This window comes from Primulina tabacum, chromosome 2 (assembly GCF_025594145.1).
Source record: "Primulina tabacum isolate GXHZ01 chromosome 2, ASM2559414v2, whole genome shotgun sequence".
Taxonomy (NCBI): domain Eukaryota; kingdom Viridiplantae; phylum Streptophyta; class Magnoliopsida; order Lamiales; family Gesneriaceae; genus Primulina; species Primulina tabacum.
The window spans coordinates 26,401,052-26,418,471 of record NC_134551.1 but is presented as its reverse complement, the minus strand read 5'-3'; the positions used below and the strand labels follow the sequence as shown (position 1 = coordinate 26,418,471).

The 17,420-nt window shown below is 36.8% G+C and overlaps 1 protein-coding gene across 1 annotated transcript; it reads right to left on the bottom strand.

Moving 5' to 3' along the window:
* Positions 1-1,152: 1,152 nt before the first annotated feature.
* Positions 1,153-1,867, bottom strand: LOC142537604 (uncharacterized). The gene is made up of 2 exons (XM_075643108.1): positions 1,857-1,867; positions 1,153-1,795 (listed from the first exon to the last, which is right to left on the bottom strand). The coding sequence occupies exons 1-2, from the start codon at positions 1,865-1,867 to the stop codon at positions 1,153-1,155; spliced, it is 654 nt and encodes a 217-aa protein (XP_075499223.1).
* Between the last annotated feature and the right edge of the window lie 15,553 nt (positions 1,868-17,420).

Here is a 17,420-nt window from a genome sequence, read left to right as displayed (position 1 = left end):
GAATATTTGAGAGTTTTTCTCATCCATATCTCATAGGGTGTTTTATCCACTGCTTTAGTATGTACATTATTCAACAACATTGCTGCAGTTTCAATCGTGAAGCTCCAAAACGATGTAGACAATTCAGTGAATCCCATAATGGATTGAACCATGTCAATCAAGGTTCAATTTCGACGTTCAGAAACACCATTCATTTGTGGTGTTGCTGGTGGAGTCCACTGTGAGAAATTTCAATCTCTTTTAGATAACCCAAAAATTCAGCACTCAAGTATTCTCCACCTCGATCAGATCGAAGTGCCTTAATACTTCTTTCTAGCTGGTTTTTTACTTCAGATCTGAATTCTTTGAACTTTTCAAATGTTTCAGATTTTTGTTTCATCAAATAAACATACACATACCTCGAATGGTCATCAGTAAAGGTAATGAAGTAAGATTGGCCAAATTTTGTGCTAACACTTAGCGGGCCACAAACGTCTATGTTGATTGAATCTAATAGATCATGCGCACGTTCCACGTTTCCATTGAATGGAGTCTTAGTCATTTTTCATTTTAGACAGGACTCACAAGTAGGTAAAGAATTTATGTCTGACAAGTCAAACATGCCTTCTCCCACTAGCTTATACATCCTTCTTAGTGAAATATGACCTGGTCTAGCGTGCCATATTTGTGCGGGATTTGGATCTTCTATTTTTTTTTGTTTTTTGTTGTTTTCGTATGCGCTTGGATATTGTTTAACGGAATATCCTTTAATTTTAAGTTATAGAGATCGTTTGTTAATTCGTTTGTTCCAATCAAACATTCATTCTTGTATAAATTGCAAACACCTTTAGCAAAAACACAAGAATAAACATCCATATCAAGCATATAAATAGAAATAATGTTTTTAACCAATTCAGGAACAAATAAAACGTCTCTAAAAAAACAACATAAAATCATTGTCAAAAATTAAAATAACGTCTCCAATGGCAGTTGCAGCAACTCTTGCTCCATTTCCTAGTCTTAGAAATGTCTCACCATCTCTAAGCCTCTTGCTTCTTCCCATCACCTGCAAATCATTGCATAGATGAGAACCACTCCAATGTTCAGTCTTGTTGTAGTGGAAAGATACTTGGCCTGACTTGTCAGGCTTTGTGGGCCCCAAAGTTGGTTTCTTTATGGCTTCTTGTTGGGCTTGTTCTTCTTCAGAGGGGCAGAACGCTTCTTGCCTTTATTTGGGGCTCCTTTTTTTGTACCAGACGAAGAACCCACTAGAAGAACATGCTTTTCATTTTTAATTGTGGCCTCATAAGTAGTAAGCATATTGACCAACTCTTCAAGGGTGGCCTCAAGCTTGTTCATATCAATATTAACCAAAAATCCATCGAACGAGGCAGGAAATGACAGCAAGAGAATATCAGTCGAGAGCTCACTAGGAATAACCACGTCGAGTCCCACCAAGTTCTCGATGAGCCCAATCATCCTAACGCCATGCTCATGGACCGAAGTCACGTCTCGCAAGCGTGTAGTGATGAGTTCTTTAATAGTAGCATATCTCTCTGAACGAGTTTGTACAGAATACAATTTTTTTAGATGAAGGTGAATGTCAGCAGCATTCACCGCCTCCTCGAACCTCCTCTGAAGTTCATTCGACATAGAAGCCAACCTGTAGCTCTTGGCTTGAAGATCATGGTCCCACCATTTCTCAAGCTTAGCTAACTCATTCTGACTGACATTAGGAGCTGCTTCTTTCGGTGGTTTCTTATTAGCACATACGCAATATTTTTCGAGTTTTAGAACAATTTTTAAATTTCGAAACCTGTCATTATTGTTAGGACCAATCAATTTGTTTTGATTGAGAATGATTGAAAGCGGGTTACGAGCAGGTCATTGTAAAAATATACTGAAAATAAAAACAGATAATGGTTACTGATAATTTTAAAATAATTCTAAGGTATAAAATATGGATTTTTATTTTATAAATTTTCCTCCCACTATTTTGACATTTCCACTACCTTCTGATGAAAAAAAAAATCAGTATTTCCTTAATGGGCACTTAGAGTCCAATTAGCCAATTATAATCCCGAATAATATCAGCCAATTATAATTTTTTTTTAAAGTTAGAATTCAATTGCATCCCTATGCCTCCTCTGCTTGTTTCACTTCACGTTTAATAAGAACTCAATAACATGACGTCGTTTATTTTCACGTGTCAAACTGACCCATCAATATTGAAATGTAGTAGACGGTCGCCATGAGTTCCCCCAATAATATGAGTCGAAGTCATTGGAGTTCTACTCAATTCACATCATATTTCCGGTGGAAGTCACAACTTTCCAACGTCCAGGCCTCCCCAATAATATGAACCAGACACTGTCCGGGGTAGCGTTCAACATGCAACCACGGTTGATGGAAGGCAAGCATAAATTAAACTATTTTAATTTTTACTTTTGCAGTTTGATATAAATTTTGAATCTTTTTCACAATGAGAAATTTTAATTTAAAATTGTCTCATCATTTTAATTTAGAATCGCGTGCCACGAATTTGTATGTTTTCCGGATTCATGCAACTATATTACTTAATAATATACACACATGCATACTACTATATCTCGTATATATATATCATAATATGATATTCAACAATAATTAAGGATGATCGATCATCAATATTATTAGATCCATGTGAGCCAGACATGGATCCAGGCCCAAAACCTAGGTGAATGCAGGGATGCAAATGCAACTTATTACAAAAGCTTCCAATATTTTACATGTCATGTCTTCATCTTGTGCAACGGGCCCGTCATATTCCAGTATTGATCTCCCACTATTTCTAATAATTACATTTAAATAGCCATGGCACAAAAGGGATACATTGCATGGAATGTGAACGAACCATAAACCAGACCCACTTTAATAATATCAAATATTAACAAAATGAATAAAATAGTAAATTATCCTAACATACACCTAACACATTGGTCAAGGCTCTCGATCATCCTTATGCATTTAATATCAGATATTAACATTAATTTAATTAAACAAATTTAATTAACTGATAAATCATGTATCTAATAATTTTATTGTTAACCACCAAAAATATTAAATAATTCAATAAATTAAATAAACACCTTTATTTAATTTTCAATTAATTCAATAATAATTGATTTATTGTAAAACTCATTTTTACCATAAATAACTAAAATCATATTCTAATTATTTATTTTACAAGAAAATTAATTATTTTCCAAAATTTATTTTTTCAAAAGATAAATTGAACTAATTTTCATAAAATATCAATTTAATTCAAAGTTTTGAAAAATCAGAAAATCGCACCCTAGGCCCAAACAATTCAAGCCCATTAATCAGCACGATGTCTCGGGCAGTCGCCCGTGCTGCTCGTCTGCTGCCCGAACCTTTCGGGTAGCAGCAGGAGTCCTGTGCGTCTGCACACTGTGGCGCGCAGAGTGCGGACGCTCCGCACACTGTGCCGCATGTTGCGCGTATAGCGCTGGCAGCCCTGCGTATGCGGTCTGCCCAGAACAATTCCAGGCCTATCCGAAATAATTTTTTTTGTTTTAAAATCAAAATTTTATGGTGCAACAATTTTCCTGAAAATTTTTCTTGTGTGATTAGAAATAAATTATTTAGTTTGATTTAAAACCATACGATATAGAGAACCTGGCTCTGATACCAATGTTGGATCTCAGTTTTCTCGTGCCCAAAAACAGCGGAAATTTTAAATTTTTTTTATTTTATTTTGACAGTCAAAATATTTGTTTGAGCACTCGTATGGTTTAATAAATAAACATGCATATGATTTTTAGTAATATACCTTTAGTGAATTAATTCACTCGACTCCAACTAATCCGATATTGGGGGATGTAGCTCTTGTTGAATTCCCTACGAACTTTCTTCAAGAACTCCTTTCTTCAATCTTTCTATCAAGTCAACGACTAGAAGATTTGTTCCTCTTCCAAATAGCACTAGAATAATATGAAGAAGTTTCAACGTTGGAGAGAAATTTCGAGAGACGGCTCAACCCCCTTTTTTTCAAGAGAGGATGGCCAAAATTTCGTTGAGAGGAGAGGGAGGCCTTTTCGAAAATTTGGAGTCTCTTGGAGGCTAGGGTTTTAGCTCATCAAATATATTTTATAATCAAGTCATGACCTAATTTACATAATTAACATTAATGGGCTTGATTAATTAATTGGACTAGTGCAACTAGTTTAATTAGTTAATAAAAGTTCATTAAGAACTTTAATTATTTAGTATGTTGAACTTGTACTCCTACAAGCCCATTAAACATACTTCCCTTTATATTTAATTTAATGTTTAATAAACTCAACTTTTGAGTTTAATAAATTAAATTCTTAAATTTTATAAATTCAACTCCTTGAATTTAATCTCTCCAAATTTTATAAATTCATGAATTCAACTTTTGAATTTATCATCTCATAAATTCAATCCTTGAATTTATTTTCTCAAAATTTAATTATCATAAATTCAACTCCTTGAATTTACTATATCATAATTTTATATAAATTCAACTACTTGAATTTATTCTCTCAACGAGATCAAATGATCCAGTGCTTGTGTGACTCTCAATGGTTCAGGGATACAGCTGGCCGTGGGTTTACAACTATTTGTGATTCAGGACAGAATCCTTTTTTTGGACTTACCCTTATTTTCTCCATTCTATGTATCAACAACTGATAATGAGAATGACAGAAATTATATTTCTAATTAAACCCATCGAATCATGGTAAGAGTTTCTAGTAGCATCGCCCCATGATTCCCTAGGTATCACTGATAGTGCCTGCAAGAACTAGTCGATTATGATTAAAGTATAGTACGGTCTCTTCATCTCATCTATCCTGATCGAATCAGCAATCATTGGTTCATCGAGGGTTGCATAATAACTCGATAACTATGTGACACATATTTGAGAATAAATAGTAGCATCGCATGTACAATTGGAGAACTTCTTCTCTAACGTACATCTCATACTCTGGCCAGAGATTTCATGCACTATTATTTCATCAGATCACATAGGATATCCACACCCGTAGGTGAGTGGTGAATTCTCTACTACAATGCACTGGCTCCTACATGTGTCTCAATTGTATCCAATCTCGCCACCTGAGGACTCTCCTGAAGTCGGCAAACGAATCAAAGAACATCCCTAACATATAGAGCCTCAGTGTTGTCCCGGGTCGTAAGGACTAATGTTGTACAATCATTACCATAGACTTATCCTCTCGATGAATGATAACCACTTGGAAAGTCCGAGGGAGGGAAGTTCGGTATAATCATCATATGACTACCCATCTGAATGTTTAGACATCTCCATGCCCTTACCAAAAAACGCGGTACATAATATCACAGATGCTAGTCTCGAGCTCTAGCGACCTTTATCCACGTTTTAGGCGGCTGAATCGACTAGGAAAAAACTTAGATTATAAAATGTTTACAAATAAGTTTCAACATCGAATTAAGATTCATTTGTATTAAAGTATATTCAAGGTCTTTATCTATGTTGATCACATGGGTATACAGATAAAGAAATAACACACCATGAAATAATGAATTATATTAAAATAAATATTGTTTATTACAACTGTGTCAATAAATTTTCTAGCCAACTGTTGGCTTATAAGGCATCTACAAATGACCGAAATTCCCTTTAAGGGCCACGTAGAGCCAGCCAAAGGATTATTGGATTTGATTCATACCGATGTGTAAGGTCCCTTTAGCATCACCACTAAGCATGGACATACCTACTTCATCACTTTTACCGATGATTTTTCAAGGTATGTGTATGTGTATTTGATGAAATACAGATCTGAAGCCTTTGAAAAGTTCAAAGAGTTCAGAAATGAAGTAGAGAAATAGTTGGGACGAAGCATCAAGTCAATTAGATCGGATCGAAGTGGTGAATACTTAAGTGCCGAGTTCAATGAGTATCTTAGAGAGAATGAGATTTTCTCGCAGTGGACTCCGCCTGCTACACCGTAGTTGAATGGTGTTTCAGAGCATCGTAATCAGACTTTGATGGACATGGTTCGGTCTATGACGAGTTTAACGGAGTTTCTGCCATCCTTTTGGGGATATGCGCTTGAGATAACGGCACTGTTGTTGAACAATGTCCATTCAAAAGCAGTTGATAAAACACGATATGAGATATGGATGGTAAGCCTCCTAAATATTCTTATCTTAGAATATGGGGATGCTCTGGTTATGTGAAGCAGGTAATGGGAGATAAATTGGATAGTCGATCCATTTTATGTTACTTTTTCGGATATCCAAGGAATTTAGTTGGATATTATTTCTATCTTCCCCAAGAAACAAAGGTTTTTGTTTCTAGAAATGCAACCTTTTCGAAAAGGAATTTCTATTGGATAGAAAAGGGGAGATAGAACTCGAGAAGGTTCGAGAGACACCCACGATTGTAGAACCCACATCCAAAGAGCCAATAAAAGAGATGCATGCTCCTAGAAGATCCAAGAGAGTCTCGAGACCACCTATGATGTCTGCTTCTTGAAGAGGGCCATGATGAGCATAACCATGGATGAGATCCAATGATCTTCAATGAAGCGTTATCTGATGTAGATTCATTCAAGTGGCTTGAAGCAATGGAATCTAAGATGAATTCCATGCATTCAAACCAAGTGCGGAATCTTGTGGATCCACCTGAGGGAATTGTTCCCATAGGGTGTAAATTGATTTACAAGATGAAACTTGGGGCGGATGGGAAGGTATTGTCCTTGAAGGAGTGATTGGTAGCAAAAGAATATACCCAGAGACAAGGAGTTGACTTTGAGGAAACCTTTTCTCGAGTTGCAATGTTCAAGTCTATAAGGATATTGATAGTCATAGCTGCATAGTATGACTATGAGATATGGTAGATGGATGTAAAGACAGTCTTTCGTAATGAGCATATTAAGTAAGAGATTTACATGTCTCAACCTGAAGGGTTTACATCTATCGGAAGTGAGCATATGGTATGCAAACTTCATATGCTCACTTCAGAGATCTATTTATGGTCTAAAGCAGGCATCTAGGAGTTGGAGCCTCAGATTCGATGCTACAATCAAATAGTTTGGTTTTACTAAGAATCCTGAGGAACCCTGTGTGTATAAAAAGGTCAGTGGGAGTGCTGTGACATTCCTAGTAGTTTATGTTGATGACATTATACTCATTGAGAATGATGTAGGGATGTTGCAGTCAACTAAAATATAGTTAGCCAGTAAGTTCTCGATGCAGGACTTGGGTGAAGCAACTTTTGTATTATGAATACAGATCTATAGAGATAGATCAAGAAGAATTCTTTGTCTCACCTAGTCCACATACATTAATATCATCGTTAAGCGGTTCTCGATGGATGAGTCCAAGAGAGAACATCTACCAATGTGTCATGGCGTGTCCCTATCCAAATCTATGTCTCGCAAGACTGATGCAGAGATAGCGGCGATGACAAGCATTCTGTATGCATCTGCAATTGGTAGTATCATGTATGTGATAATATCTACACGTCTTGACATGGCTTTTTGATGAAACATAAAATTAATAATTTAGTATATATTAAAACCTATATTTTAAAATTTAAATTTCATTAAAATTATAAAATAATGTTATTTTAATATTGTTTGTTTATATTTAATTGTCTTACTAAATATGTTTTATTTTCAAGTTTTCTACACGTTGGTAAAATAATGATAACTCAAGCTACAAAATTGAAATTTAGTTGATTCAAAAATGTTTGGAATCCTTAAGAATTATCTACAACTTTGCAGAAGACATGAATGCCTAAAAAATTCATTAAAATGATCAAATTGTGTAAATATCAAAAGGATGACACATTTACTTTTACTATGACCAGAATATAGTAAAAAAATCATAACTATTTTCAATATTTAACCAAATAAGGTGCACCAAAAGGAAATTCATCTATAGACAATTTGTAAGGCCCGAGATTATATCATTTTAATCCGAGATTATTTAACTTACGAATTTTGGAATGATGAATTAAATTCCACGATTTTTGTAATTAATTAGGATTGAAATGGAATTAAAAAGAGTTTTGAGGACCAAATTGCAAATAGTGAAGAATTCAGGGGCTAAAGTGCAATTTTGGGACTTGAGTGGGACACTTGTCATGCAACTTGATATATAAAGTTCAATTCTCCTCCATTCTTCAGCCATGGGAAACGAGAAAGAATACAGAGAATTCATAAATTTTCATTTTGCTTTGAATTGTGATTTTTAAAGAACCGTCTATCAGAATTTGAATCCGGACACAGTACTGTACTCCTCTCGTCGACAGCTACAACCGGACGTAAGTTTTATTGAGTTTTGTTATCATTTGAAATTATGATATTGGAGGAATTATTATTTGATTATTATTAGGTGTTCTGGAAATACTACACATCGTAGAATCGAAACCGGATTGAAGAACAGATTGATTATGGAATTGTGATGATTTTCTAATTATATTGATTGAGATTGGTCAGATTTGGATTATTGATTGATTACAGATTGTAGCGGGTATGGGTTATGATTTGTAATTGATATTTGTTGATATTGTATTGACGGGGATATCGAGATTGTTCTGTTATACTGTTGATTTTGAAATAAATTCAAATTAATCAGATTCAGTATTGAATTGGGAATGGAATATTGATATTATGATTCTCGATATGTCGTTTCAGATTTACAGAGACAGTCTTGAGTTCGGAACTGATATTGCTTCAGACCGAGACTACGAACGAAAGGTATAAGTCAATGTGGTACTGGGAGATCGACTCAAGTAGGATATACTTGAGTTTCCCTAAATCACATACTTCTTATTATTATGTTCATTGCTTTGACTTGATATGCTTGTTCTATGGATGTATAGAAAGCAGGTATTAGTCGAGTGATCTTGTGATAGAAGTGTCTGATAGTGGTGGGATCGCCACGGGCACATTGCACGATGTCACAAGATAGTGTATTGGCGATAGTGCCACAGTCTGTGACGGATAGGTCAAGACACTGGATGTTTGGTTATATCGACGTGGATAGAATCGGAGTTTCTTCTATTACTTTTGGTCGATATAGGAATACCAATGTCTGGAAACCGGGATCCCTAGACTAAGATTGAGTCTAGTCTGAGTCGTGGAGTCACGAGCATTGTCGACAATTTTATATTGATTATGTTTCAGATTTTGATACATATTGCTGTTATCTGTCCATGCTTTTATGTTTATCATATGATTGCATGTTCGTTGATTTATATTGGGATTATATTCTCACCGTAATTATCCGGCTGTTGTCGTGTTTGTATGTGTGCATGACAACAGGTGGGACAGGATCAGGGTCGAGGAGATGAAGAGAGATCATGAATAGAGTGGAGACCACGAACTTTGACGTTGCCGTAGATAGGGTTTGAAAACTTGATAGCAAGTTGTTGAACTTTCATCTGTATTGAATGTATGTTGTACAGGACTTGTACCTCATGTTATACTGATATGTATACTAGTATGATTTTCATTACGTTCCGCGTTTAAAAAAAAAATTTAGACCCTGTTTATTATAATTGATTAAATGGTCCCAATGACGATTATGAACTTGATTAGCGTCCGGATCCCCACAACAGGTGGTATCAGAGCTGATAGATCCTTCAGATTGAGATAAAAGCTAGTGAGCGGGGTAGATTGAGTTTTCTTTTCTGCTTTTGATTGCTAGCATGATTTACTGCTTGAATACATGTTACTTGATTTATCTGATTTGATATGGTAATATGTTTTATTGAGAATGAATCAGCACCGATTCTAGATCAGCGGTAAGATGATCAGAAAGGGACTGAGACAGATTTGTCAATTATGATTGCTAACCCTTTTGATAATCAGATATGCCTCCCCAAAGAGTACCGGAACAGGGTAACACTTCGAATCCTCCAATGGATGTGACAGCAACACCGATGGAGACATTGCTGAAGATATTTCAGTCGTTTCACCCACCTACACTGAAGGGTACTCAGACAACAGTGGATTGTGAGAGTTGGCTGGATGACATTGAGATGTTGTTTGAGTCCTTGGATTACACTGATGAGCGGATTGTGAAACTGATAGGGCACTAGTTGAATGATGTGGCAAAGAACTGGTGGATTACAACAAAGCGGGCATTGGAGCATCGAGGTACGACTATTACCTGGAATGTGTTTAGAACTGAATTTTATCAGAGATTTTTCCTTGTGTCATACAGAAAGGATAAAGGTGGTGAGTTTGCGAATTTGAGACAAGGGCAGTTGAACATTGAGGAATATGTGTCTAAATTCTCTACACTACTGAGATTTGCTCCACATGTGGCCGAGAATGAAGAAGTGATGGCTGATCAGTTCATCAATGGCTTGAATCCGGAGATATTTACATTGGTGAACCCCGGGCGACCAAACAACTTTGCTGACGCCCTGAACAGAGCAAAGGGAGCAGAAGCTGGTCTGATGAGACAGAGAGAAGCTTCATATATTGCCCCAGCACCGATACCACAGCAACCCCCTCCCAGATTCGAGAGTGGTAGCAGCAGTGGTAGAAAGAAGGACTATTTGAAAGCCAGAGGAAGACAATTTAAGAAGTCTGGCAGCAGTTACTTCCAGTTCCAGTGGCTCGAGACAGACTGGTCAGAGCCAAAGTTATACAGGACCATATTGCAGCACTTGTGGAGGGAAGCATTCCACAGAGCAGTGCAGAGGAGTGTTTGGCTCTTGTCGTATATGTCGACAGCAGGGACATTTTGCCCGAGTATGTCCCCAGAGAGGTGCACAGGGATCCCAGGCAACAGAGTCATCTGGATCAGTGGCTAAGACCGGGGGACGACCATCTGCTGTCCATTCTTTCCAGCCAGCACCGTCTACCCAGTCACAGCAGAGGCCAGGAGGAAGCCAGACAGTGAGCCAGCCTCCGAGACAGCAGGCCAGAGTTTTTGCTTTGACTGAGGAACAGGCACAGGATGCACCTGATGATGTCGTTGCAGGTAACTGTTCTATTTCTGGTTACCCTGCTTATGTATTGATTGATACTGGTGCATCACATACATTTATTTCTGAGAGATTTGCATTGATGCATGCATTACCTGTTGAGTCCCTATCTATTGTAGTATCTGTCTCTTCTCCTTTGGGGACATGTTTGATATCAGTGAAGTCTGTTAGATCGTGTATACTGCAGTATGATGGGCATGAGATTGAGTTAGAATGTATTGTGCTTGGGATATCTGACTTTGATTGTATTATCGGTATCGATATGTTGACCAAGTACAGGGCTACAGTCGATTGTTTCCAAAGATTGAAAGATTCAGACCTGAGATGGCTGATGAGTGGAAATTTTACGGTAAGGGTTCTCAAGCCAGAATTCCTTTGATATCCGTATTATCTATGACTCGATTATTGCAAAAAGGAGCGGAAGGATTCCTTGTCTATTCAGTTGATTTACTGAGGTCGAGTCCATCATTGGCGGACTTGCCAGTGGTGTGTGAGTTTGCTGATGTCTTCCCAGACGAGATTCCTGGATTGCCTCCGATTCGAGAGATAGACTTCAGCATTAAGTTGATGCCAGGTACAGTTCCGATTTCTAGAGCTCCGTACAGAATGGCACCGATTGAACTAAAAGAGTTGAAGGATCAGTTGGAGGATTTATTGGCCAAGGGATACATCCGACCGAGTGTATCTCCTTGGGGTGCTCCCGTGTTGTTTGTGAGGAAGAAAGACGGTTCAATGAGACTCTGCATTGATTACCGGCAACTGAACAAAGCAACGGTAAAGAATAAATATCCATTGCCCCGTATAGATGATTTGTTTGACCAGTTGCAGGGTTCTTCTATTTATTCCAAGATCGATCTGAGATCTGGATATCATCAGCAGAGAGTCAGGGATTCTGATATCTCGAAGACATCGTTCAGAACCAGGTATGGACACTATGAGTTTATTGTCATGCCGTTTGGTTTGACCAACGCGCCAGCTGTGTTTATGGGTCTGATGAACCGTGTATTTCAGAAATATCTCGATGATTTCGTGATTATTTGTTTTGATAATATTTTGATTTATTCGAAGAATATGATTGAGCAGGCAGAACATTTGAGAACTGTGTTGAAAATTCTGAGAACTGAGAAATTGTATGCTAAACTGTCAAAATGTGAGTTCTGGTTGAGACAGGTAGTATTTCTGGGTCATATCATATCCGGAGATGGTATATCAGTTGATCCCAGCAAGGTTGAGGCTGTGATTTCTTGGCCGAGACCGACATCAGTGCCAGAGATTCGCAGTTTTATGGGTTTGGCAGAATATTACCGTCGGTTTATTAAAGATTTCTCGAGCATTGCCAAACCGACTACTCAGTTAACTCAGAAGAATGCTCCATTTGTGTGGTACTGGTGGATTTGTTGTTTATTGTGACGCTTCTCACAGAGGTTTGGGTTGTGTGTTGATGCCGCAAGGGCATGTAATTGCTTATGCCTCGAGACAGCTGAAGCCACACGAGACTCGCTACCCAATTCATGATCTTGAATTGGTAGCCATTGTATTTGCTTTGAAGATATGGCGACACTACCTCTACGGTGAGAAATTTGAAATTTATTCTGATCACAAAAGTTTGAAATATCTGTTTTCACAATCAGAACTGAATATGAGACAGCGAAGATGATTGGATTTACTGAAAGACTTTGATTGTGAAATCAAATACTATCCGGGAAAGTCCAATGCAGCAGCTGATGCATTGAGTCGAAAGGTATGTGCTTTATCCTTATCGACAATAGGTGTTTCGAATTTGATTGAAGACTATTGTTTGTCTGGATTTGTATTTGAGACAGATTGTAGACCGTTGAGATTGTATGCTATACAAGCTGAACCAGAGCTGATTTGAAGATTAAAGAGGCTCAGAAAGTTGATCAGAAAGTTCAGAAATAGATTGAGATGGTCAGATCAGGTCATCAATCAGAGTTTCTGGTACGTGAGGATGTACTGTATGTGAATAATCGTCTTGTTGTGCCGAATGTTTCAGAGTTGAAATAGCAGATATTGACTGAAGCGCACAGCAGTCGATTCAGTATCCATCCTGGTGGCAGAAAGATGTATAATGACTTGAAGACACAGTTTTGGTGGAAGCAAATGAAATCTGATGTCACAGAATTTGTGTCAAAATGTCTGAATTGCCAACAGGTAAAGGCTGAAAGAAAGAAACCAGGAGGTCTACTGCACAGTTTATCGATTTCTGAATGGAAATGGGATCACATTTCCATGGATTTTGTGACGCAGTTACCGAGATCCTCCCGAGGTGGTGATGCGATTTGGGTCGTGATTGACAGATTGACCAAATCAGCATGTTTTATTCCGTACCAGATGACATACAGGTATGACCAGATGGCTGAGATTTATGTTAGAGAGGTGGTCAGATTGCACGGAGTGCCGAAGTCGATTGTATCAGACCGTGATCCTCGGTTCACTTCGCACTTTTGGTAGAGTTTACAGCAGGCTCTAGGTACGAAGTTGCATCTGAGTACCGCATATCATCCACAGACTGACGGACAGTCAGAGCGGACGATCCAGACATTGGAGGATATGCTGAGAGCTGTAGTGCTTGATTTTAGCACTGGATGGCAAGATGCATTGCCACTTTGTGAATTTTCATACAACAACAGCTATCAGACAAGTATTGAGATGGCTCCATTTGAAGCATTGTACGGAAAGAAGTGCAGATCCCCTCTGTATTGGGATGATATCTCTGAGGTTCCTGAGATTGGACCTAATATGATCAGAGAGATGACAGAAAAGGTAAAGCTGATTTAGAAGAGAATGAAGACAGCTCAGGACAGACAGGCCAATTATGCCAATATTCGACGAAGACCATTGGTATTTGAGGTTGGAGACCGAGTATTCCTAAAGATTTCACCTTTCAGAGGAGTTGTCAGATTTGGCAAGAAAGGGAAGCTGTCTCCACGTTTTATTGGGCCATATGAGATTCTCGAGAAGATAGGAGATCGTGCCTATCGACTTGCATTACCGCCTTCTCTATCTGGAATACATGATGTCTTTCATGTATTTATGTTACGGAAATATCTCCCCGATGATTCCCATATTATCCAGCCAGACGAGGCTGAGCTTGATGAGTCTCTGAGTTATATTGAGAAACTGGTTCAGATTATTGATCGTAAAGAAAAGCAACTCAGAACGAAGACCATCCCACTTGTAAAAGTCCAGTGGACTCGTCATGGCATTGAAGAAGCTACTTGGGAGACTGAATCAGATATGAGACAGGAATTCCCAGAGTTATTCCACTTATGTGAGTTTACTATTTTAGTTTCTGTTATTTCTTATTTGATTACCTGTGATATGATTGCTTGAGATTTCGAGGACGAAATCATGTCGCATAGGGGGAGAATTGTAAGGCCCGAGATTATATCATTTTAATCCGAGATTATTTAACTTACGAATTTTGGAATGATGAATTAAATTCCACGATTTTTGTAATTAATTAGGATTGAAATGGAATTAAAAAGAGTTTTGAGGACCAAATTGCAAATAGTGAAGAATACAGGGGCTAAAGTGCAATTTTGGGACTTGAGTGGGACACTTGTCATGCAACTTGATATATAAAGTTCAATTCTCCTCCATTCTTCAGCCAAGGGAAACGAGAAAGAATACAGAGAATTCATAAATTTTCATTTTGCTTTGAATTGTGATTTTTAAAGAACCGTCTATCAGAATTTGAATCCGGACACAGTACTGTACTCCTCTCGTCGACAGCTACAACCGAACGTAAGTTTTATTGAGTTCTGTTATCATTTGAAATTATGATATTGGAGGAATTATTATTTGATTATTATTAGGTGTTCTGGAAATACTACACATCATAGAATCGAAACCGGATTGAAGAACAGATTGATTATAGAATTGTTATGATTTTCTGATTATATTGATTGAGATTGGTCAGATTTGGATTATTGATTGATTACAGATTGTAGCGGGTATGGGTTATGATTTGTAATTGATATTTTTTGATATTGTATAGACGGGGATATCGAGATTGTTCTGTTATACTGTTGATTTTGAAATAAATTCAAATTAATCAGATTCAGTATTGAATTGGGAATGGAATATTGATATTATGATTCTCGATATGTCGTTTCAGATTTACAGAGACAGTCTTGAGTTCAGAACTGATATTGCTTCAGACCGAGACTACGAACGAAAGGTATAAGTCAATGTGGTACTGGGAGATCGACTCAAGTAGGATATACTTGACTTTCCCTAAATCACATACTTCTTATTATTATGTTCATTGCTTTGACTTGATATGCTTGTTCTATGGATGTATAGAAAGCAGGTATTAGTCGAGTGATCTTGTGATAGAAGTGCCTGATAGTGGTGGGATCGCCACGGGCACATTGCACGATGTCACAAGATAGTGTATTGGCGATAGTGCCACAGTCTGTGACGGATAGGTCAAGACACTGGATGTTTGGTTATATCGACGTAAATAGAATCGGAGTTTCTTCTATTACTGTTGGTCGATATAGGAATACCAATGTCTGGAAACCGGGATCCCTAGACTAGGATTGAGTCTAGTCTGAGTCGTGGAGTCACGAGCATTGTCGACAGTTTTATATTGATTATGTTTCAGATTTTGATACATATTGTTGTTATCTGTCCATGCTTTTATGTTTATCATATGATTGCATGTTCCTTGATTTATACTGGGATTATATTCTCACCGGAATTATCCGGCTGTTGTCGTGTTTGTATGTGTGCATGACAACAGGTGGGACAGGATCAGGGTCGAGGAGATGAAGAGAGATCATGAATAGAGTGGAGACCACGGACTTTGACGTTGCCGTAGATAGGGTTTGTAAACTTGATAGCAAGTTGTTGAACTTTCATCTGTATTGAATGTATGTTGTACAGGACTTGTACCTCATGTTATACTGATATGTATACTAGTATGATTTTCATTACGTTCCGCATTTTAAAAAAAAAATTTAGACCATGTTTATTATAATTGATTAAATGGTCCCAATGACGATTATGTACTTGATTAGCGTCCGGGTCCCCACACAATTCCCCACATGTTTGCTGTTTTCAGCAAAAAATCCAATTTTGAGATTAAAGTCGTGGAACATAGCATTCAAAGAAGGGCCAAGGAATTGAAGTTGGATGAGACAAAAACTACTATTACAAATACATGGCAATAATGATATTTTTTACCTTTCCTCTCATTTAGCCTATAAATAGAGGTCGTGTGATAACTTGAGGAGTATCATATCCCATTGTAAAATATAGTTTGTTTGTATAAAAGTTATAAGTTTAATATATTTTCTTTCCCAACTATGAGTAAGGATTTTAGTGTGAATCAAAAGTAATATCATGGAAAACTAAATCTACTATGTCAAGGTGAAGAGGATGAATTTTTGGTGAAGTAAGATTGTTTAAATTCTGTATATTCTTTCTATATTTTTTCATTTAGTTAACTTCTTTTTATTGTAGATATAAAAATGAATTATTTGTTGTTATCAATTTACATCAAATGCTTGATACCATTGAAGTGGTTATCTTGATTTGTTGTTTAATTTTGATACAATAAATATTTCATCAATTATTATTATTGTTATTATATATATATATATATATATAATTATATCATATATTTTATTTAGACGATAGCGTGGCTCTGCCGATTGTTCTAAATGAAATTTATGAATTAATACTAACATTTAACAATCTAACATTTATTTTATTGCAACTAACATTCATTTTATTACAACGAACTTTTACTTTCCCGCAACTAACTTTTATTTTTCGCAACTAACTTTTACTTTACCGCAACTAACTTATTAAATCACATATTTCATTTAGGCAATAGCGTGGCTCTGTCGGTTGTTCTAAATGAAATATAATTATTTAATTTAACATTTATTTATGCAATTTTATATTTATACAATTATATATATATAATCATAGGTACCATATATAAAATATGATTAATTCGTTATTTTTTATAGTGAAAACTATATAATATTATGTGTGATTAAATATTTAATTTTCTTTTTCGTGAAACCATTATTTATGGTGGTTTTTTTTGTTCTAAACCAAGAATAAATCCTTGAGCCTTGACAAAATTTATAATTTGTAAACTTCATTCTTGCATTTGGTAATTTATAAATTAATAAATTTAAACTTAAAATAATCTCTATGTGGATCGATCTCGTACTTACGAAATATATTACTTGCAGACAACCTACACTTGGGTGAATTATAATTTAAATAGTATCACTTTGCACAAATTGTATTGAGTAGATATCAATCGAACCCTGGTCTTCCACACTGGAAAGTTGTGAAAGAACTGAAATTGGAAGGTTGTACGGACTCTAGCTTCCAAAGCGATATCGATGATTCAAAGTCAACCCCTGGATTTGTATTC